Here is a 22692-nt window from a genome sequence, read left to right as displayed (position 1 = left end):
GAGGTTTGAAAACATCAACAAAAGTTGAGGAAGTGTTAAGATGGAATTTAAAAGTCAAGGAGGGTCTACATTATCGAGAATTAAAGAGTAACAGACCATGGTTTTATGAAGAATGTTCAAAGGAATCATTTAAACTTCAACGGCGAATGGAAAGGTGATAATGTGAATAACACGAATCATGGAAATATTAAAACTTTCAGTAAAAATATCTGAACAGCAAAATTAGTGAGCTTGAGAGAGATACTAAGCACAAATGTTCCAGAGACATGTATAGAAACAGTCTCCAACGAAAACAAGTCTTATATAGCTTACCTTAAGAATAATGGTGCCCATGGTTTGAGAGTAGCTCTAGGAAGGGGCCCAAAAGTGTAGGGTTATTCCTCTGAAGATGGAAATGGAACCAATTTCCAGAACGTAGTGGAAAAATAAAAACCTCTGATGATGGGCAAAATCCAAAATAACAGTTCTAAGCAATGCGGAAATTGCCAGAAAACTTTAAATTCCAAGGCATATACTAAGTGACTAAAACCTGTCTCACAATCCGTCGATAGACTAAAGAAGATTGTACTTAAGTATTACACCATGAGGATGGAGGTGGAAGTGGAGGTAATGCTCCATAATCTGGCTGCTTTATTCCCAAGGAAAGAGAACTCTGGTACGATTGGATAGGAGTCCATATGAAAATTAAAACCAAAGAGATGCTTCCTACCTTAATTTGTGGCTTTTCCCACTGTTCAATGTTAGATTCCTTGATTTCGAAGTACACCCTCTCTATCCTCTTGCTGCCACCAAGGATTTCAATACGCCCTAGGAATGGTTCGAAGTAGTTGAGGACACTGCCAGCTGTTTCCAAGAATCTGGCCAACCTGATACATAATGAATGTTGAGGTAAGGTACTAACAAATAATTTTGCAAACTTTAGTCATCAATTTTTACTGGAAGAAAAGAAGAAACTTACTGCTGAGAATTGAGGCCTCACATTATTTGAACATAAACCCTTTTTAGTTCACAATGCTTGAAAAAAAAACAGTGATAGACACATAGCCAAAGCAGAGAGAGAAAAAAAAACAGTGATAGACACATAGCCAAAGCAGAGACCACCTCCTAAATATATTTTTTAAGTAAAACCAGGAACCTAGTGAAATATTTTAGAGTACAATTCTCCAAAATATTTTTTTTAATCCCTAAAGCAATTATAAACTGTGAAATATGCAGATGACCTTAGGGCATGATTGATAGACTAATTGAAATTGGAAGGTGCTATGGCATGGAAATGAATGTGGGAAAAGCAAAAGTAATGAAAATTTCGAGACAACCAACCCCAGTCACAATAAAGATAGAACAAAAACAACTGGAGAATGTGAAATGTTTTAAATATTTGGGTAGCTTGTTAACAGATGATGGAAGGTGTACTAGTGAAATTAAATCCAGGATTGCCATGGCAAAAGCTGCATTTAGCAAGAAGAAGAATCTTTTTACCAGCAAACTGGACTTAAATTTGAGGAAGAAACTAGTGAAATGCTACATTTGGAGCATAGCTCTGTATGGGGCTGAAACATGGACACTTAGGGCTGTAGATCAGAAACATCTAGAAAGTTTTGAAATGTGGTGTTGGAGAAGGATGGAGAAGATCAGTTGGACCGATTATGTGAGAAATGAAGAAGTGTTAATTAGAGTCAGTGAGCAGAGGAATATCCTATACGAAATAAGAAAATGGAAGGCTAATTGGATTGGTCATGTTTTACGCAGAAACTGCCTTCTAAAAGAAGTTATCGAAGGAAAGATAGAGGGGCAGATAAATGTGACAAGAAGACGAGGAAGAAGACATAAGAAGATGCTGGATAACCTTGGGGACAGAAGAGGATATTGTCATTTGAAGGAGAAAGCTCTAGATCACATTAAGTGGAGGAATTGTTTTGGAAGAGACTGTGGACCTGTCGTCTTGACAGATTACTGATGATGATGAAAGCAATTAGAGTATGTAACAGAAGCCTGCATAAGAATTACCTGTTAACTGTGAAACAAATAATCTGAATAAGGACCTGACAAGTTCTGACTGTAAAATAGTACAGTAAGTGATAATATTCACAAAACATTTCCAGTGAATATAACTTCAGTCAGAAATGTGAAGAATAGATAATAATCTTACCTTGGTTCATTAGGCATGTGCTCAGACAAGTTGGTAAGCAGTACAGCAAGGTTGAAGCCAATTTCTTTGGCAGGATCATGGAACCTATCTGTGAATTCTACGTAATCTATCTTACCATCATGGTTTGTATCACAACACATCAACAAGAAGTTGATCTCTTCACTGCAAATACAAAAACAAAAAACCCTTATATATAAAAAAAAAAGAAATGGAGCCACTATAGAGAAAGACTGTAAATAAACAGATACCAGAAGTACTTGTGAAAATATCAACTAAGGAATTTTTGGTTCAGTGTGTTCAACATTTCTGAGAAGTTAACCAAATGTTATAGAAGACTCATTATTTACAATAATTACTGCCTATATTTAATAAATTATGTACAGAATTAGTAACAATACAACTTACGGAGTATAGCTCTTTTGTTGCTCCATTTTTTCTCTGAAATCCTTTGGAAAAACCCATCCATCATGGTTAACATCAATTTCCTAAAATGGAACATTTTACAATATGAAGCAACAACAAAGTCTGTTATTCTTATTAAACACAAAACACTGATGCAAACACTTTTTCACAGCCAATTAAATTTAGAATATAAGAATTATATAACAATGTTTTCAACACACATCACTTGATGGAGACACTGATGTTAATATTATTAAAGTGAAGGCCATTCATATGAAACTTTGTGTGAGAGAATGGACTGGATTCATCTGGTTCATGACTGGGACCAGATGCAGGTTGTTTGACTATGCTATAGAACCTTTGAGTTGCACAAAAGGCAATGAATTTCCCGAGTCACTGAATGACTGTCAGCTTCTCAAGAAGAAACCAGTTCCATGGAGTCACAAAAGTGTTCTATGATAAAGACAGAAAATATTCAGAAAATTCAGAGCTCATACATGAAAATCATAGTTATACAAACCTGGAAGCTAGCTGATGATGTTAAATCTTTGAGCTTCAAGAACATGTCAAAGTACTTCAGGATCAACTGTAAGAGACATAGGAGTCATCATTTTCAATAGTAAGAGCAAAACATGTCTGGTGATCTATATGTGCAGCAGACACTTTCCGCAGAACAAATGATGATACTCACGCACACAAATTTTACGCTGAAATTGTATTAAATCAAAATATAACAGACAATGTCTCTGTCTTTTATTACAACATGGCATTTGACATTAAGAAAATAATATTCATACTTCAATTCTAAAGGGTTTTCACAAGGGTGCATTGCACTTGGAATTATTCAGTTTTTGGATATTGTCCATCACCTTGTACTCTGATATTACATAATATTTCAGACACTGCATATACTTTCATACTCAGGCGACAGAGTGGAGGTCATTTGATCATATTGGTTCATTGGGAAGATCTAATTTGAATCAGTGAACAACACAGATTAGTCATACATATCATATATTGGGATTTTGGGTCAGCTATTATCACTGGGAGCAAACAAGAAAATTCATGATTAAAATTACGGAAATATTCATAATGACCTAAAACTAATAAAGAGATGAGCATGTCCTACATTAATGTGTTTTGATCTACAGGATAGAATAAAAATGAATGAAACAAAAACATGAAATCTTACTAAGAAACCAATTCTAGATGCATATATAGATATAGTTGACTATATTAGTTCTATTATTAGAATCATTGTATTATCTTAGCATATTATTATACCATTATATTATTTATTATTTTAAAGTATTTGACTTGTCCTATATCATGTATAGGACATGNTTCCTCCGAAACGTCGGCCAAAACGAAGAATACACGGTGCCTAAACCCAGAAGACAACTTTCTTCAAATACTTGCATTGTCCAGTGACTGAGAATAGCTCTTTCTAAGAGACACAAATGAGTGCCTCCCCACTTTTTTTCCCTAAGAATGCAAACAGCTCCAGTTTCTGAAACATTCTGTTCTTTCACAGTACAAAATGATGGACAAAATTCAGAAACTCTGTAATTCCAGAAAGAATATCCATACTGATTCGAAGACTTACTCACCTCAACATTAGATGCTGACTCTACCAAGGTGTCCACCATCTGTTTACCAATTGTGCCATTGACAACGTTGCCTGAAAATAAAATTAGAGGCTCTGTTAATTTGTTTAAACATGATGTAGTGTAAAGGAACTAGGTTTTGTTTATACTTTTATGTGAGATCACAAAGCAGAGATCTTAGAGGAAGGAAGAGATAAACAAATAATTCAGCAATTCTTAAGACTTCACACTGCATATACAAATTCTGATAACAACCTGGAAAATCACCTATGGAGGTAGCATGTTACTCCAAAATGTTGGTACCCATCTACAAGGTCATACAGTGTTTTAAAGTACATCACAATAAGAAAGCGTGCAAAATCGTTCTAGAATCGAGCATTAATCTTTCAGAAAGGCTGGAAAGATGAGTTGCATCTGGATGATAAGGACCAAAAACAAAGCACATTTCAGGAAGTGTCACATCAGATGGTGGATGAGGTTCTTTGTCTTGGATGTCAAAATGTCAGTGATAGTACTAGTTCATCTCACCCACCTATAATTGAAAGAACTGCTGTTAGAACAGCATGAAAATAGTTAGTGGACTAAGTCCTTGTTGAGCTGAATTCTCAAGCCAGACTGTATGCCAGTGAAGCAGTGAATCCTCTTGATGTCTTATTTACTTAGAGCACTCCACTTTTCCTGATTATCCTACCACAAATACTAAAGCATGGAAATTTGATGTTGAGTTTGCATTACATGAAACAACCACAATGAATAATGAACAACTGAGAGAACTCTGATTGAATGAACTGTAGACAGAACAGAGATCATGAAGTCACTGCTCTCTGAGTCAGATTTCAGTGCTGAGGTCATGTGCAAGAACTGTGAATGTTTTTATACAAGGGTAAGTCAATAAGTAAGTTACAAATGGATATAGAACTTAAACAAATAAGAGTACTGATTTGAAAAATGCTTTTATTTCTCAACATAATCTCCCTGTACATTGAGGCACTTGTCCCATCATTTCATAAGCCCCTGAAAACCAGCAGCATAAAATTCTTTGGGCTGCTGTAAGAACCAGGCACGTTCACATGGCATGGCCTACCTCATAATGCATGACAGGTTAGGTTTTCACAAAGTCTATGCATGATGGGTGTCGTACATGCTGACCCCACAACACAAAATGCAAAGAATGGGTCTGGCATTACAGCATCTCAATCAATACCATGATGAAGGTCATGACATGCTAGCCCGAATTGTCATAGGTGATGAGTCTGGGGTTCACCATTACCAGCCAGAGACAAAGCGTGCGTCAATGCAGTGGAAACATCCTGCATCACCTGCCAAAAAGAAGTGTGGGATTGTCGATGTTCTAACAACCATGTAAATCTGTAACAATTGTATCTATTAAATTGTATAAATTGAATGTACAGAATAGCTGTGAATCTATGTGGAATGTGAAAAGTTGGCTGGCCCTGAAAAGGACAGTTTGTTTCACCGTGAGTGTGCTGGCAGAATTTGCTCCTTTGAAGTGGACCAAGTCTTTATGGCTGTTCAGCTGGTTCGTCCGGCTGGTGATGTGGTGCTGCATGCGCCAGTAGGAACAGCTGCCTATGGTGCGGGCTGGAGAGTTGCGGCAGCTATGTTAGCTGTCTGGTAGCAGAGCGTGGTTGCTGGAGAGTTGCGGCAACTACGTTAGCTGCCTGGTCACAGAGCGTGGTTGCTGGAGAGTTGTGGCAACTATGTTAGCTGCCTGGTTGCAGAGCGTGGTTGCTGGAGAGTTGCGGCAGCTGTCTTTGGTGCAGTGAAGAGCTGATGACTCTGATGACTAATCGTTCTGAACTGAATGTGATCACTGATGATTGTGAGCTTTGGGCTCTGCCTTTTATACCATGCTTGCTGGGCAGAGCTTAAACTTGCAGTTGCAATTGTGAGTGCTGACTGGCTAGTGTGCGCTGTGATGTAAAGGTGGGCTCGAGAGTGAGTGCTGTATAAATACAAGCGTTGGCAGCAATGTGATATTGACTAGGAGTTGAGTGCTGTCTGTTAGACTGGTGAAACCGCGTGTTGGTATGTGGGATGTTCCCACAAAAGTTTAAGGTGACACTATCCTCCAGGAAAGTGATGCTCACAGTCTTCTGGGATCACGGAGGCATACTACACACCACATTCCAGCCTCAAAGACACACCACAAATGATGACTCCTTCTGTAACATCCTCAGGAAACTTTGTAAGGCCATTCAATGCAAGCATGCAACCCGTCGTGCACTATGAGGTAGACCATGCCATGTGAAATGATGGGATGAGTGCCTCAATGTACAGGGAGATTATGTTGAGAAATAAAAGCGTTTTTCAAATCATTACTCTTATTTGTTTAAGTTCTATATCCATTTGTAACTTACTTATTGGCTTACCAATGTATTTTGCTGATAGGACATGATGTATGGGCTACATGAGTCAGCAGCTCATAAGATTACAGATGGCACTCACACCACTTGTTGCAGAACAAATGCATGCAAGAAGTGTTGTAGTAGAATGATCTGTTACCGTGCTGTCACTCACCACTTAGGGCCAGTAAGAAGCTATTAACATTCCTTAATGGGATACAGTGAGATGAAAAAGGTATCATCAACTCAGACACTGGAATGTCATATGAGGAATTTTACATTACAACTACATTTTAGAAATACAATATGATCAGGTTTTCAAATAAAAGAAAAAATTCAATGTTACTTAGTATGCAAAATCCATGAACCAGATACTGTGTGTCATCATGTACTGGAGAGTCTCCTTAATACAAAAATACATCAGACAAGTTGGTTTGAGTGGAAACTCTTCCAGTTTATAATCAGAAGGTCAATGGTTTAAATCTCAGCTGGCTCACGAACTAAGGATTTTAGTGATTTTCCTCGGTGTCTCCAGGCATATGTTGGAACAGTGCCTCAAGTAGGCCTTTCCCTCTTTCTCTCTCATCCTGTCCAATTAATTATATGCTAATCATCCTTCCATTTGGCACTACATAGTCTAAGCTACAAATCACTAAATAAATAAACAAAATACAAATATACTGTATATATATATATATATATATATATATTCACATAACGCATCAATTCACAAATCTGGAAATGTATCACATTTCATAGAGTTGACAATCTTTGTAATATTAAGTACCTCAGCTTCAGAAAGAATGTTGTCTTAGTAAACACAGAAGCTATGTTAAATGGTGAGTGCTCAAATTGTTTCACTTATTTTTCTGTTTACTTTTCTATAAACACTGCCTAAATGGAGATCTGGAAAGCTTGGTGATACCTGTTAAGCAGACTTAATCTTGTTATATTTAACAGCTGTGTTCTCGTGTTTAATCTTCTAAATTCATTATCTCCTATATATACTGTGTTTAAAGAAAATCACTACTTCCTTATTCCTGTGTTCATTATGAACATGTAGTCATATTTCTACAGCAGACATTGTTACCTTCAAGCATAGACAGCATCATAGTTATCATGTCCTTCTGAAGATTGAGAAGTTCTTTCAGTAAGTCTACCTGGCTTGAATGTTTTGATAGCTTGTCCTGCATGTGTGAGAAGAGAAACAAGAAACCTCCAACAGCATCCCACAACCTGCAAACAGAAAACGTGCTTATAGAGAACAATACCTATGAAAGGGTTTCTGTGAATTCCTGCTACTGCTGCTTCTGCTATAACCTTTACTGAAATATGAAAAGATCAATAGAAACTACAGCGTGACTTTTTCAAAACTGTTAGCCAAACTGCAGGCAGAGGGAGGTCATGAAAATGTTGGTAAAAGAAATATATGTAAATCTTAAGAAGTAACTACGCAAATTTGAGATAAATACAATACAATTAAAAATAAAAGAGGAAGGAAATGTATAATAAGATAAAATTATTCACAATTAAGAGCTTACCTTATTTTATCATACCTTGTACTTCAGTTCCATGTCATGATTCTTTTTTGGTGAAAATATCTGTCACAGAGTTACACAAGTCTTGAATATTTTCCATGCCTTGAAGAATTTGATACTCAATTGTCTTTAATAACTTAGTGAGTTTCTCCTGAGTCTGCATGCTGTGTAGGTTAAGTGGGCACAGAAGCACCACTCAGCAGATGCATTAGTTGTTGCAATGACTAATAACAAGTTTGACAATTTTGAGACTTCTGGTAATGCTGTACTCAAGTGGTAATTAAATATTTGAGTGTGTATGAAATATTATGCAGTTCTAGAGGTTCTTATATCAGTGGCTATGAAACATTCTGTCTTGTGGTATGTAACACCATGCAGTCTGGTGTAGTCAGCCAGTATTTCAGAGGAGCATATCACTTTAATTTTCAAGGTTGAAGAGTTGAAGTAGGCAGCAGGCAGTGTTCTATGATATCTCAAAAGACAGAACCATTTGAAATATCACTTTGCAAAATTTTTCTTGTGATTACGTAATGTGAAGTTCAGTTCTCAAAATAAGACAATTGAAATATTGCTTACATGATTACAATAATAATTCATAAGCAGTAGTTGGAAACTTTTCATAGTGTTTAAAGCTTCCGACATCTAGAAGCGAGGAAAACTTTAGTTTGAGAATTTACTGGTCAACTGTGCTTTCACAGTGCTGACTATTTCACAGCACAGCTTGTAATAGGAAGTTTTTGATTACTATTAATCATGCTGATTCATTTTCTCTTAGCAATTCTGTGTGTTCTTTACCTTCCTGTGAGCAACTCATACTTTCTGACAAAACCTTTTCATAAGTGCTGCACTTCTTTGTTAAAAAATTCCGAAATTCTTGCATTTGTGTGTGTGTGTGTGTGTGTGTGTGGGAGTAACCAATGTTGCTGCTTTCGGTTTGCACCTTCTCAAAAAGTATTTGGCTTGCGGTAGTACTTCTGGAAATACTTTCAAGAGAAGAGTGAAGTAAAAATTTTGAAGAATATAATGATGTCCTCGAGCAGAAAGATTCTTTTTTACCATCCTACTACTGCTTGTTCACTAGTTATTAGCATGCTCTGTGAGCACCAAGCATATGAAGTGTATTGACATCTCCTGTTTCACTAACATGGTAACTTGGAACAGTGATCTGTGGCCTGGAATGTCATGCACCCCCCCTCCCATAAAGCTTACAGTATATCATGTCTTCTCTACTTGAACTTATGGTCACAAACAGCCAGCATAAGCTGTGAGGATCTGCCTAACAGACCTATGATGGGCTTGCTAACGGCTGTGGCAGAAGGTATATTACCTGATTGCTTCTTCTGTCAGTATGTTGAATGCCACTGAAGAACAAAAGTAACTTTTTTTATTTCACTTTCAAAGTTTTAGGTGGACTAACACAGTTTAACACGAATATTCCACTGCTAAATCACACAAACTTCTAAGTATGGAACACATGTGCAGTCAATGTATAATACTTGTTATCCTTACCTTGAGTGAGCTAAGGCTTGCTGATTCTGTGTACATGGACCCTGGATCACTTCAGTAAGTGTGTTAAATACCTGACTTGCTACCCCAATAGCTTTGAAGAAATTTGCTTTTCCGGCTGGATCAATGATCTCTTTACTAGAATAATGCCAGTAGAAATCCATGATAGATTCCTGTAACATGTATCACGTGACAAAACTATGAAAGTTACATTATGCATAACACAACATAAAGTATATTTGGAAATATTTACTAGTAATATATACTAGTATACAGATCAAATGAAGCTCACAGGTGCAAATCATTAACAATATGTAAACATCTGGTAAAGCAGTACTTTATGTATATACATATTCTCTACTGTTTATGTTCCTGTCATCTCACTGTGATCTTACACAAAGATCAAGAGCATATTTAATTCATCACATAGTGTCTCAATATGGCTATTAACACTGTGCTGGGCCCTCATACCATACTCTCAGCCAGTCACTGCATCACTGTTTAGTAAGGAGTAACTGCCATACTTATATTTGAAAAGACTGATTCAAGCATAATGATATAAATAATAATATTAGCATCTAAAGTAAGTTTGGAAGACAAACTAGATATTCAGGGAAGATTTAATGATGCCTAGTTACTTTAAAATGCTTCAATCTGGATAATGAAGCTAAAATAAACCATAAATTAATAACTCAACAACAAAATATACATTCATGTTGATAATTTCAGCTACTACATATCTACACTATATTTGGTTCATGAAATGTATCTTCAAATACTTCCCCTGTTGTTGACTATAAAAAGAAGTCTGTTATTGAATATGCATACATTTCATCGATTTTCTTATAGAATTTCATGTTGCCAACTTTACCACCAAACCAGCTGATAAATACAGATACTTTGTGGCCACCATGTTTTATTTTGTCAGTTACTTTACATCATTTTCAATATCACATACTATATAGTATCAAATGGTAGGCTGATGGACAATGAAGAATTGGCAAGTATTTAGAAGAAAGGGGTCATTGCCTGACTGATGTACTATCATGGCATTTGCCTGGCGGGATTGAGGAAAATCACAAAAACTTCAACCAGGATAGTGGGTGTCATAAATGAGATTCAGACTAAGTAACTACCATATATAACTATTTGAGTGTTATTGCTAGACCAACCTGTTTGGTGCCACCATATTGCTATAAAATAAAGGTAATCCATGAACACTGCATATTTCTTGAAGACCTATTTGTGCACAGAATTTAAGAATCCTACAAACAGTAGTCCTAGTGTCACTTCCATTTCAGAAGTTCATGTGTTCACCACACTGGTATTATTGATGACAGGAAATTAAAAAGTATATAAGCAGGGTGTCCTCTAATGGAATGGTGTTTATACCATGTTCCATAAAATGTTTGGAGCTTTTCCATAGAACTGTAGCCCTGAAAAAGGCTGGCATACTTATATCTGAACCAGGTCAAAGTGACCAACTAAAATTTAGTGGATTTCCATAGTAATATTCAGAATTAGGCAGACAACACAACACAATATAATCAACATGACTGGACCAAAACTATAGTTGACTTAACACTAATGAAGGTCACAGTTTAATGGCAGATATTTATGCAAATTTCACGAAGAAATAAAACAACTCAGACAGCATACCTCATCATGCAGTCAATACAGGAAAACAAAATATTAATTTTTCCGTACGAAAATTTAACATTCTCAGTATCCAAGACCAAAACTTTCAACTAAGTATTTCAGTATTTTCTACATTAATGAAGCAAATGGCCATACCTGAAGCCTTAGCAAGTAATCAACTGTGCAGATAACAACATTGACCGTAGTTGTGTTCCCAGCCTGAGTTCTCAGATAATTCTGCCACTCTGTGAACAAATAAATACAAATATTTACATTATTTAGCTACCCCGTTACTTCTGTTTACATAAAGTTTAACAGATTATTTAAACAATTTAAATGTTTTATACATGACCCTCGTTTACTAGAAAATTAATGAAAACAGCAGGTTCTAAAAAATAACTTAGAATTGTTAATTCTGGGCCCAATTGACAGAGCTAGTCCCTATCTCCAGACACATGTACCAAATCCAAGACAGAGTATGCAAGCCAAGCACAGCACAGACAATCTGTGAGAGCTAAGACAAAACATTAACATATTACAAACTCTATGTATATGAGGCATTCAACCAGAGAACTATCAAGATAGAAGTCATCACTGGAGAGAGAAATTCTCCATATGGTACCAACACAAGAAACATAAGTCTTTCCACTCAATCTACACTGGATGGAGTTGTAGTTTTTGATTTCTCCTGTGATAACGGGAGTCCTGATAGGAGAGCCGTCCAGGCTGGGTTGACTCATCAAATGGCCTATCGGAGACACGTGGGCAGATTCCTTGTATTACCTGTATGTGATGTTTGGTTCAATCTGCAAGACCTTTGCTTCATTCCACCGTATTTTGTGGTCTTCTTTCTACATATGTTGGGCTAATTTTGATTTTTCAAGCAGACCCTTTGTCATGTTATATTTGTGCTCCTTAACGCATACTTCTAAAGAGCTGCTTGTTTCACTGATGTAACATCTGCCACAATCATATGGGATGTTGCAAACACACTGCTTCATCTGCTGGCCATCTCTAACTGGTCCAGTTTTTATCAGTGTCCCATGGAGTGTATGTTTGTTTTTGGAAAAAGTCCTGAGATTGAAATAGTTCCCAATGAATCTGAATTTATTTGAAATACCCTTAATGTATGTGACTTGTTTAGTGAGAAGTTATTTAATCTCATCTCAGAACTGTAGCTGTCACATATGGACAGATGGCTGCCACATAGTTGTGAATAAAAGTGTCAATACATATCAGACATGGACTGCACAATTGAAGGTTTCAGAAAAGATTAATGTTGGAAAATTATTTCTTGATTCTTGTGCAACAAAGTTTCACAGGAGAATATTTTATATTTTCATGTTCTTGGTGTGTGGTTCTGCTGTTATCCATTGCTTCCAGCTGCAAAAGGTGTCTGGTACAGACAATAAGCTATTAATTCTGGTGGTGACTTCATTATGCAGAATGAAGACTAGAAAGAGACTTACCAAGATTGTGACCTTCACAGGTCAGTTGAATGAACCTGAAGAGAGCACAAGTAAATTCAGCATCATGCATGTTCTTCTCTCCAGCTGCTCCGTCTGAACCTACACCCAGACCCTCTGCCTTGGTATTGCGTTCAAAGGCATCCAGATCCAGCACACTACAAGAATTCATGAGACCAGCAATGGAAGTAAAGAAACCAACATCCTTCTTTTCTTTAAGGTGATTCAGCATTCCCTGAAAGAAGTATACCATGACTGGTTAAGCAGAAAAAAATACAATGTCTCAAGAGAGCACAATGTAATATAGTGCATATGTATAACTTGTAAGAACTGTTGCAAAGTGACATTAAAATAGTTAGCATAGAGTTCTTCTGCCAGATGATGGTGAAATACTCTCTGCTGAATCATTTGCCACTGATTTTAGAAACACAGGATGTGTTCTACAGAAGTAACATGTAGTAAAGAAAGGTTGTGTGTGGTACTACCTATTATTTTTCCTCCTAAATGACATGCTTTAAAGAACTGTGCATATGCAACCAGTTAAAGCAATCAAGCCTACATCAAGTTGAAAATTGCTTCAGTGAGCACACAGTAAGCAGAACTCAAACATTCAAGCCCTTCTTGATGCTGAAAATTGCTGTTGATGATTTAGCGCATAATTTTTAAACTTTGATTGAATTATGCATCACAAGTTCTTCTTACATGGCCTGAATGTCCACTGATGCTCTGCAGCATCTACAAGAGAAATGTGTAATGAAAATGTCCTGAAAATGGAGCACATAAGACAGGTTTCCCCAATCTGACAACATCCCTGTTCTCTGCTCCACTTTGTTTGTGCAGAAATTTCTGGTAAATAAAAACTGAATGACTGCTGTCCTCAGCTGAGTCACTTTTTTCAGTTTCCAAAAATGAAGTTAGTACTCAAGGGAACAGATATGATGCTGTCATCACAACCAAAGAAACATCATAGATTCAATTTGTATACAGAAGCTTCTTTGAATGGAAAAAGTGCTGGACTCAGTATAACAAGTCACATGGAGAATACTATGAAGAATACAGCATAGAGAAGACGTTAAATTTATTTTTCAGAAATAGTTTACATCAAGTATAGTAATACTGTGGCATACAGACTCATTGCTAGGCAACGACCACGAAACAAGCAATTATACAATGGCCATAACTACGCAACAGCCCGTAAATAGCAACAGAGGAACGGTATTTTCTATGCAGTCTGTGCTGAGGTGTTATAAGCAGGACAAGTTAGGAGTTGAGTCGAGTCAGTTGGTTAGCCAGTTAGTGAGTTAGTTACAGAACTGCTGAGGTTCAATTGTTGTAAACTGTTGCTGTGAGAAGCTGGTAGTGAGGACAGAGACAGTTTTGGAACCCAGAGGAAGGGAACATATGCTGTCAGAAGCCACTACTAAGCAACAGCAGGGAAGACGTGACTGTGGACACAAGTGCATTCGTGTGTGTGTGTGCGTGTGCGTGCATGTACACATAATAGTGAACTATAAAGTGTATTCATGTGATGTATCAAAGAGTCCAATAAATCCCATCATCAATCCTAAATCTCTCTCCAGTCACACTCTAACACATGACAATACTTTTTCACCAGTTGAAGCTGCATGTCATAAAAACTGGAAATAAGACCACACAAAACTATTTTGCTCATGTGAATGTGGCAGCTTAGCCATGTCCTATTCTCGACTATGCCATTAATAACAAAAATAAATTAAGCAATATAACTTCATACACCTCTTTACATGACTGCCCATTAGACATAGGGCAGTTAGTGAGTATGGTTCAATATACTGTTGAAAAACACGTATTTTTATAGCAATCATGTGTGAAGTGTGATTCTGCCAGAAAGTGTAGAAAATTTTGCTCTTGGTATCATAACCTCAATTATAAGATGCATCCATAAATACATAAATTAAATTCTGCACAAGATAACCATTATAAAAATGAAATTTTTTACATTTACTGAAGGGGAAGTGGAAAAAAATGGACTATACAGTATGAGTACATTCATCTGATGTTATTCTGTGTGCTTTCTATAAGGTGGTTCGAAGGAGAAGAGGTAGAAAATAAATTTGTACACAGAGAAATGCTGAGGGAGAACACTTGAGGGGAGAGGGAATTATTCACAAAGAACTTCTTCATGTCAACCTAACACTGTTTAAACATTATACAGGGAGCATACATATACAACGGGGTAACCGAACTAATTTTTTTTGTGGGCAGAGCTTTTGTAGTACCGCATTTTGCCGCTATGAGCGCATACAGCTAACATTCCTGAGTCGATAAGCCGACTACCGTTGCTTCAGATGGTAAGGACTAGTTTCGGCAGAGTTTATAGTGACATCTGTTTTGTGTGATTGTCGTTTTTGCAATGGCTGATTTTCGTGAACAACGTGCGGTGGTGAAATTCTGCTTTTTGCTCGGGAAAAGTGGAACAGAAATTCTTGAAATGTTAAAAACGGCGTACAAGGACGATGCTATGGGGAAAACTCAAGTGTTTGAGTGGTTTTCCTATTTAAAAATGGTGAAATGTCAATGGTGAAAATGTTGAAAAAATTCGTGAAATCATCAAGGAAGATCGATGACAGACCATTGAAGAAATTGTGGAGCTGTCGGGAGTGACTTGGAGCTCAGTTCAGCGAATTTTGACAGAAGATTTGGGAATGAAAAGGGTGGCTGCAAAATTCGTGCCACCACTGCTGACTGCTGAACAAAAACAAGGTCGCGTGGAAGCATGCTGTGCTTTGAAAGAAGAGTCCCGAAATGATCAAAACATTTTTTTTTGTTTCCGCGAATGAAAAGAGACATGAAAGGAAAGCGTTTTGCTGATGTTGCTGAGGTGAGGGGAAAAACGACGGAGGCGCTGTCAAGCATCTCAAAAGATGAATTTAGACAATGTTTTCAAAAATGGAATAAAAGACTAGACAAGTGTATTAGTGTAAGTGGAGAGTACTCTGAAGGGGATTGAAGGTTTGTGCTTAAAATTTGAATAAATAACTTTAAAAAAAAATAAGTTCAGTTTCTTTTGGGTACCCCCTCGTATAGGGACAGCAATTTCAATAAAACTCTTATAACCTCATAATCTAAACAAGTTTATTTAATTGGTCTCATGGGATAAACTCATATTACAACTAACTGGTAGCACTCAGCAAAAGAGAGACGTGACTTACCTTACTTATTCAATACAGATTCATGTAGGTGAGTATATACTACAGTTTTCATACATCCAGTTATGGGCTAACACAATTTCCATTCTTTGCTCCATTAAAATTGTACCAACGCTTTACTATAAGCATATTTTAACACAAAAGAAATTTGATACATATAAAGAAATTTACCATTTGAATGTCAACATTGCCTCCTCGAAGAACTGCAATGCCCAACTGCAGTGTTGTCATGACCATGTCACTAGGAACACCTTTGCATGCTGAGATGTGGAGGAGTACCATTTCTGCCACACCCCTGTTTGCTAACCTTGCCTGATGGAACAGTAACTTTTGCTTCTCCATTTCTTGTTCCTGTAATATAATATAACAAGTTTACCTACTTCAGTAATTGTCTGTCCTATTTTCAAGAAACAAATTTAAGCCCTCTTATAATGTTATAATAACAGAGAGATCATAATGATTGAAGAAAGGCATACAGAGTTTGAGTTTCAGGATACAAAGTTGTAACAGAATATTATATTTAAGCATCCTGTTGCACTCTATACGATATATGACATAAACACCGTCCCAAGTGCAACAATTTATTGTAGTTCTTTTGTCTTGCCCTCTTCTACACTACATGTTTTGGCAGCAAACAGCCATCATCAGGTGTATGCACTTACGTAGCTGTTACACTGCATCTAGTTTAAAATTTAAAACCATAAGGCTTCCCAGTTGTTCTTTTCGTCGTTACTAACAGGTTTCGGTTTATTAGAATCTACCTGTTAGTAACAACGAAAAGAACAACTGGGAAGCCTTATGGTTTTAAATTTTAAACTAGATGCAGTGTAACAGCTACGTAAGTGCATACACCTGATGATGGCCGTTTGTGGCCGAAACATGTAGTGTAGAAGAGGGCAAGACAAAAGAACTACAATAAATTGTTGCACTTGGGACAGTGTTTATGTCATATATTGTAACAGAAAACTGTCACATTAGAGGAAAACCGTTTAAATTTTATTTGTAAAATACTGTACATATAAAGGTTAAAGTGTTGGTTCTGATGTTCTCACTGTGGTTATGATGAAGATTTCTATCTTCTGGGATATAATGCCATGCAGTCCAATGAAAGTCAACAAATACTTTGGAGGGACATCGGCTGACTTTCACCAGATTATATGGTATTTTTTCCCCAAGCAGACAGAACTCTTCAGGTTAAAACGTATACATACAGGTTACATACTTTTCATAACAACTTCATTCTTTACATAATGTGATATGATAGCTGAAAGCTGGAATACAGGAACAGTAAGCCTATTTTCATTTTTATTTCAGCCATTATAATTTATATCGATAATGAAGTAATGAGTTCTGAGCAGAATTCACAAAGCCTACCTTCCTACTGCACAGATTTCTTGTTTTACAAATCTATTACTATAATTGTTGTTATTTTATTTTACTATTGTATTACTTAAGTACAGATTTTGTCAATGTTAAAATTGTTGAAAGTTCCACACAGTCACCATGTATGTGATTTATGATGTACAACAATAGTTTATATATAATGTGTGGATATGTTTATGATCTATCTCTACCAGGTTTCATACATCCTGCTCCAGTGTTTCCTCAGTTATCGCCATGAAACTGAATGCTAAAAAGTTTTCACATGGCTGACATGACATTATTTTACATTCTACAAATACTATCATGACAGAGTTTGCACATTCCTAAAAAATCTATTAACATGCAACATTTCAAGAACATGAAGCAAGTGTCAGCAGTGCTGCCCCGATATCACAATTTATTGTGTCCACCATGTTCTCTGATCACTGACTATAGGAAACTGGAAATATGATGATGGATTGGCCTCCAGTCCCATAATATTCATACCAGGTATCTTCAGAACTGGTCAACTGGTTTAAGAGCTGAAAGGTTGTTATATATAGAGAGCACAGTAAGCTCATAAGCCTGCCTTCCTTCCTTAAAAAAGGGAAGCAGGCTAAAAAGAAATCATTTGGCATAATTTAATAGTGAAGGTTCTTGCTTCATGAGCACACATGGAGACAATTGTTATTAATTATACATACCATTAATTTATCCATTGTTCTCTTTAAAATTGTAGAACAATTACAGATTAGTATATATGTATGACATAAGAATTCAATGTAAGTTAAGTGTTATACACATCATTCCAGATAATTATGAAAATCTCATGTGAGAGACACCAACACAAAAAATTTATAAGAAGAAGAGAAATCACAGGTCACACAAACGAAAATCTGTTTTAACCCTTTATGAGTGTCTCTAAACCCTTTATAAGTTAGATGCTCTTTCATGTCTCATTTATTTCATACTACTACTTTCTTCCATTTAGTATTAAAATAAAATGTGGATTATTTCCTACAAACAAGCAAGCAAACAAACTCCGTGGCCTGCAGTCTGCGAACTATACCAACCAAGCGACTGCTGCTTGTTGGCAAAGTCAGTGCCAACTTTTGCAGATCGAGTGTGTCACGTGGTCAGCACAGTGGATCCCCATGGCCGTTAATCTCGGTTTTCTAGACCAGAGCCGTTATTTCCTTGAAATAGCTCCTCAATTATCCTCATGAGGTTGAGTGGACCCCGTTCCAGACCCACCACTTCTAAGAAAATTTGGTAGTGCCGGGAATCGAACCCGGGGCCTTTGGATCTATAGGCAGGTACTTTGACCACTAGATCACAATTTCCTACAGATGACAAAAGTCCCTGTGTTAACTTGGTAATTTGTTAGAGTGGAATCTCTCCTATACTGCAGGCATGCGACAAAAACCCAATAGAAGTTTCCTGTGTATTATCCCCTTGACCCTTGATATCACAGTTGAGGTTGATCTTGTTGCTGGATATTTGCAGTGTGGAAGTAGGCAGTGCTGCCAATTGTTCTGAGAAACATTCTGCCCCAAAGCATTCCAAGAATACTGCCCACTTCCGTACAGTGCAAATATCCAAGAGCAGGATCAATGTGACCAACAAATCACTAAGAAAGGCTACAATTAGTAACATGACATCATAAACTAACTTACCATTTGTAGCCAGAGTGAGTGAGCAAACAATTTATTCATTGTAGCTGAGTAGCTCATTAGCCAGTCCACAAAATTAAGCATGCCACAGCATTGGTTTTCAGTCATATCAAACTCATATATGAAATGTTTCTCATAATCTAAAATGCGACTCAGTTGTGCTAAATTCAACTGGTAACTTACATGAATGGAAGCACCTCCTTCTTCATCCCCACCTTCTTCTTCTCCTTCCTCTTCTTCCTCACCACATGACCTACAGTCAGACAATATCCTCACATCAGTAATGGAAATATCATAGCCTCTCAAATTGTTTAGGTAGGAACCTTAATATTAATTGAATGTCTGAACCGATCATCAATGTTGTATGCATATCACAACACCTGAGGCCATCTCAAGGGCATGCTTCATAAGTCCCTCCCATCAGTAATACCAACACTGCAGTCTCTCAGATTGTTGAGGTAATAACCTTAATATTGTGACATGTTGCGCAATGGATGACAACCCCTCCCTACCCAACAGTGACGTGGTGGGTGAGTCAGCGCTCCATCACCCTCCTCCATGGTGACGTAACATGCAACGCAGCTGTGACACGGGTAACAGCCAACAGCGGTACCTACTGCGTAACAGGTGGGCGTTGCGAACATATAAGTGAACCACACTGCCTACGAAGTGAGTTTAAATGTGGCCGTCGCTGAGTGAAGTTGGAGAGAAGTTAAGTGTATCAGTCGCCGAAGACAGTTCTCAAGGCAGCAGCGTACAGCTGAGTTGGAATCTAGCCAGCAGCGAGTTACGAGTTGAAATGTGGCCATCGCCGAGTTCAGTTGTCGTTGTCAGTTAAAGTGTATCAGCAGCCGAAGTGAATTCTCAAGTTCTCGAGTTACGAGTCAGCCAGGCAGTCAACCAGCATTTGCAGTCTAGTATTTGTGATACTGCCGATGGCAGTAATTGTCAGATTGTAATTTGTGTGATTGTAAGAGCGAATGTGAAATAAAATTCGCTATAACAGATACGCGTGAAGTTATTTGTCGCGTATACACCCAACACGTGATAATATTATAACATGGATGGCATAGCAGGAGGTGGGGGTCACGTGAACTCTGTGATCTTGCGAGTGACGTCACATACCCCCACTCTGTCCATCAGTGTGCAACGCTCGGTAGACACCCCGTTCCCCGCGGTGACGTGGCAGAGGAGCGGCAGCATCAGGCAACCATTGCCACGGTGATGTAACACGGGATGCCATTGTTGCTATGCAGCAGTAAACAACACCCGACAGCGTTGCTAGGCTATCGCCAACACGACATTACGCAACAGTGGTAACTATTACGCAGCGAAGACTATTCAAGAGTTAGTTAGGAGTTAGGAGTGTGTGAGCAGGAGTGACACAGTGTGGATGGAACAGTCGCCGAGTTCAGTTGTAGCGGAAAGAAGGATACCGGAACGTGTGATTAGAACTTATAGTGCGAGAAGCAGATGCTTGGCTCACAAGAGAAGTAATTGGGAGTGTGTAATACAGTGACACTGGTATAGCTCCCGTATCATACTGTGAATACGTGTAGACTACTGAGGACAGAGTGGACAGAATAGTGTGTAGGGTTTGTAAATTGTGTAAACCTGTAACAGTTATAATTAATTGTAGCCAAGACTTCTAGGTTGTTAAATAAACCAATTAACAATCTGAAAGGCGTCTTCAGTGGCAAAAACACGTTACAATATTATTTGAATGCCTGAACTGATTGTCATGAAATTTGGTAAGTGTATTATGTTCAGTGGCTTTATTAAGCATACATACTAAAGTTTTTTCTACATGTTGTAACAAATATTCAAATTATAGTGAAAGGAAAGAAGCCAATTAGTTCTTTCCAGGACTTCTTGTTTAATTATGCATATTAATACATTAATTGACTAATTAAATAGGCAAATATTGTCATGTGTATGAGTGACTCTCAGCGGGGTTTTGGATTGGAGATTGGATTTATTGACCACTTTAACACACAATTCATAATGACATTTAATTATAGTTCCATCACTGATCTACTCATTTTACAAAACACTAGATCATACAGAGTTCTCAGTCTGTTACAGTCTGCACTAGTCGTTTCCTGTTAACGGCTCCAACAATGGCTACTCCTCTGCTTACATGCTCAAGTGCTCTCCAAATGGCAGCTCCTGTCTAACTGAACTCAGTCAAAAAGTCAAAGTCAAAGTCACATTGCAACTGATGGTCAGTCAGTCAGTCAGTCAGTCAGTCAGTAAGTAAGTCAGTAAGAGCCCCAGATATTCATTAGTGTTTGACAGCTATGGTCTTGTTTTTGTGGGGCGCCTTATCTGATGAGGGGATGGGTCTGTCTCTTGTATATGCTGCTAGCCCTTGCCAGCGCAGTCTTTCTCAGGTCTGAGTCTCTTGGGACTTGCAACCATATTTTACTGTCTCAGATTTGAGATTTCCCTTTTGGTCACCTCCTATGACTTGCAGGGTCACAGTGGAGGTATTTGACCTGCCTCCACATGGGGTCAGTCTTGGTGAACCAGCTTTCACTTCCGTCCTGCTTGTGGCATGGACCATGACAGACAACACCATTTCCAACAGAACCTTTATTGTTGTGTGTTGATTTGTTGCTGTGGATATCTGTTTGTTTACGATCATTTCCTAGTAACAGGTCTACCCACTACAAATATGTTTATTTTTGAAACAAATATAAAATGATTCTGTAAATTGTTTCTAACAGTTTAAACCACAAATTAAAAGCTACAGATTTCACAAATTTTCAGGACTAGAGAGGTTTCTGCTATTTTAAATTTAAATTTGGATAATTTTTACTTTAAGACAGTAAAATGAACACAATGTCAGGAGGAATATGAAGTTTCTTGAGTAAGAAGACACATGTTAGAGTGTCTCCTCTCAAGAGACAAATGGAGTTCTCAACTCAAGGGCAAGTCTCCAATTTAGAATATTAGAATTCTAACACTTAGAAAGAGGAACTGACAACATAGATATGTCAGATATTTTATGTTTTGAGATAAATATTAAATTTTCAAAATAGAAGTTGACAGTATGCCATGTTTATAAGAAAAGAGAAATTGATGATTCAAGAATTAAATTTTTAATTGGGTGAGTTATGTGATGTTAACAGCTATAATCCCTTACCATATAACTTAACCTTTCAGTTCCCTAGTTCCACCACAGAACTCACATACACAATACTTCCTCAAATGACCTCAAAATGACCACAGGTACAAATCATATCTGTCTGTTCCTTCCTCTTAATATTGGTTTGTCACACTTAAAGCCATCTACTGAAAGAAATGCTGTACTAATTGATATTGCAGAAACTTTTAATAATTACTTTTCATCTATAGCCGAAAAATTACTCGACAATAAATTTTATAAACAATCTCCTGATAATAATAAGGATTTTTTATATTATTTACATCAAAATTCACACCAGTTATTTCCAAAAATGAACTTTAGTAATACTAATTCTTATGAAATTAAAAAAATAATATTGTCAATGAAACCGAAGAATTCTCATGGCTATGATGAAATATCATTGAAGATTATGAAATCTAGTGCCCCGTATATCCTGTCTCCCCTAACATATCTATGTAATAAGATACTATTAACTGGTATTTTCCCAGATAGGCTTAAGTTTTCTGAAGTTAAGCCTCTCTATAAAAAGGGTGATAAAACTGAAATCTCTAACTATAGGCCAATCTCACTTCTTCCAACTTTCTCTAAAATCATTGAAAAGATTATTTATAGAAGAATTTATTCTCATTTAAATAGGAATAATATA

General features: G+C 37.2%; 1 protein-coding gene across 7 annotated transcripts in view; it reads right to left on the bottom strand.

Moving 5' to 3' along the window:
* The window catches only part of LOC111866591 (ryanodine receptor), a 256073-nt gene that overhangs the window by 36511 nt on the left and 196870 nt on the right, over positions 1-22692 (bottom strand). For all 7 annotated transcript variants that reach the window (XM_033752340.1, XM_033752342.1, XM_033752343.1 and 4 more), the window contains 11 exons: positions 19079-19148; positions 16032-16211; positions 12676-12907; positions 11363-11451; positions 9572-9741; positions 7615-7760; positions 4162-4232; positions 3072-3137; positions 2555-2634; positions 2150-2311; positions 710-866 (listed from right to left, as the gene is read on the bottom strand). In XM_033752340.1, the coding sequence (XP_033608231.1) occupies positions 710-866; positions 2150-2311; positions 2555-2634; positions 3072-3137; positions 4162-4232; positions 7615-7760; positions 9572-9741; positions 11363-11451; positions 12676-12907; positions 16032-16211; positions 19079-19148 (1423 nt within the window). The remainder of the gene's footprint in view (positions 1-709; positions 867-2149; positions 2312-2554; positions 2635-3071; positions 3138-4161; positions 4233-7614; positions 7761-9571; positions 9742-11362; positions 11452-12675; positions 12908-16031; positions 16212-19078; positions 19149-22692) is intronic.

Source organism: Cryptotermes secundus, unplaced genomic scaffold, assembly GCF_002891405.2.
Source record: "Cryptotermes secundus unplaced genomic scaffold, Csec_1.0 scaffold680, whole genome shotgun sequence".
Lineage (NCBI taxonomy): Eukaryota > Metazoa > Arthropoda > Insecta > Blattodea > Kalotermitidae > Cryptotermes > Cryptotermes secundus.
The sequence above is the reverse complement of the archived record's forward strand: the minus strand, read 5'-3'. Positions and strand labels throughout refer to the sequence as shown.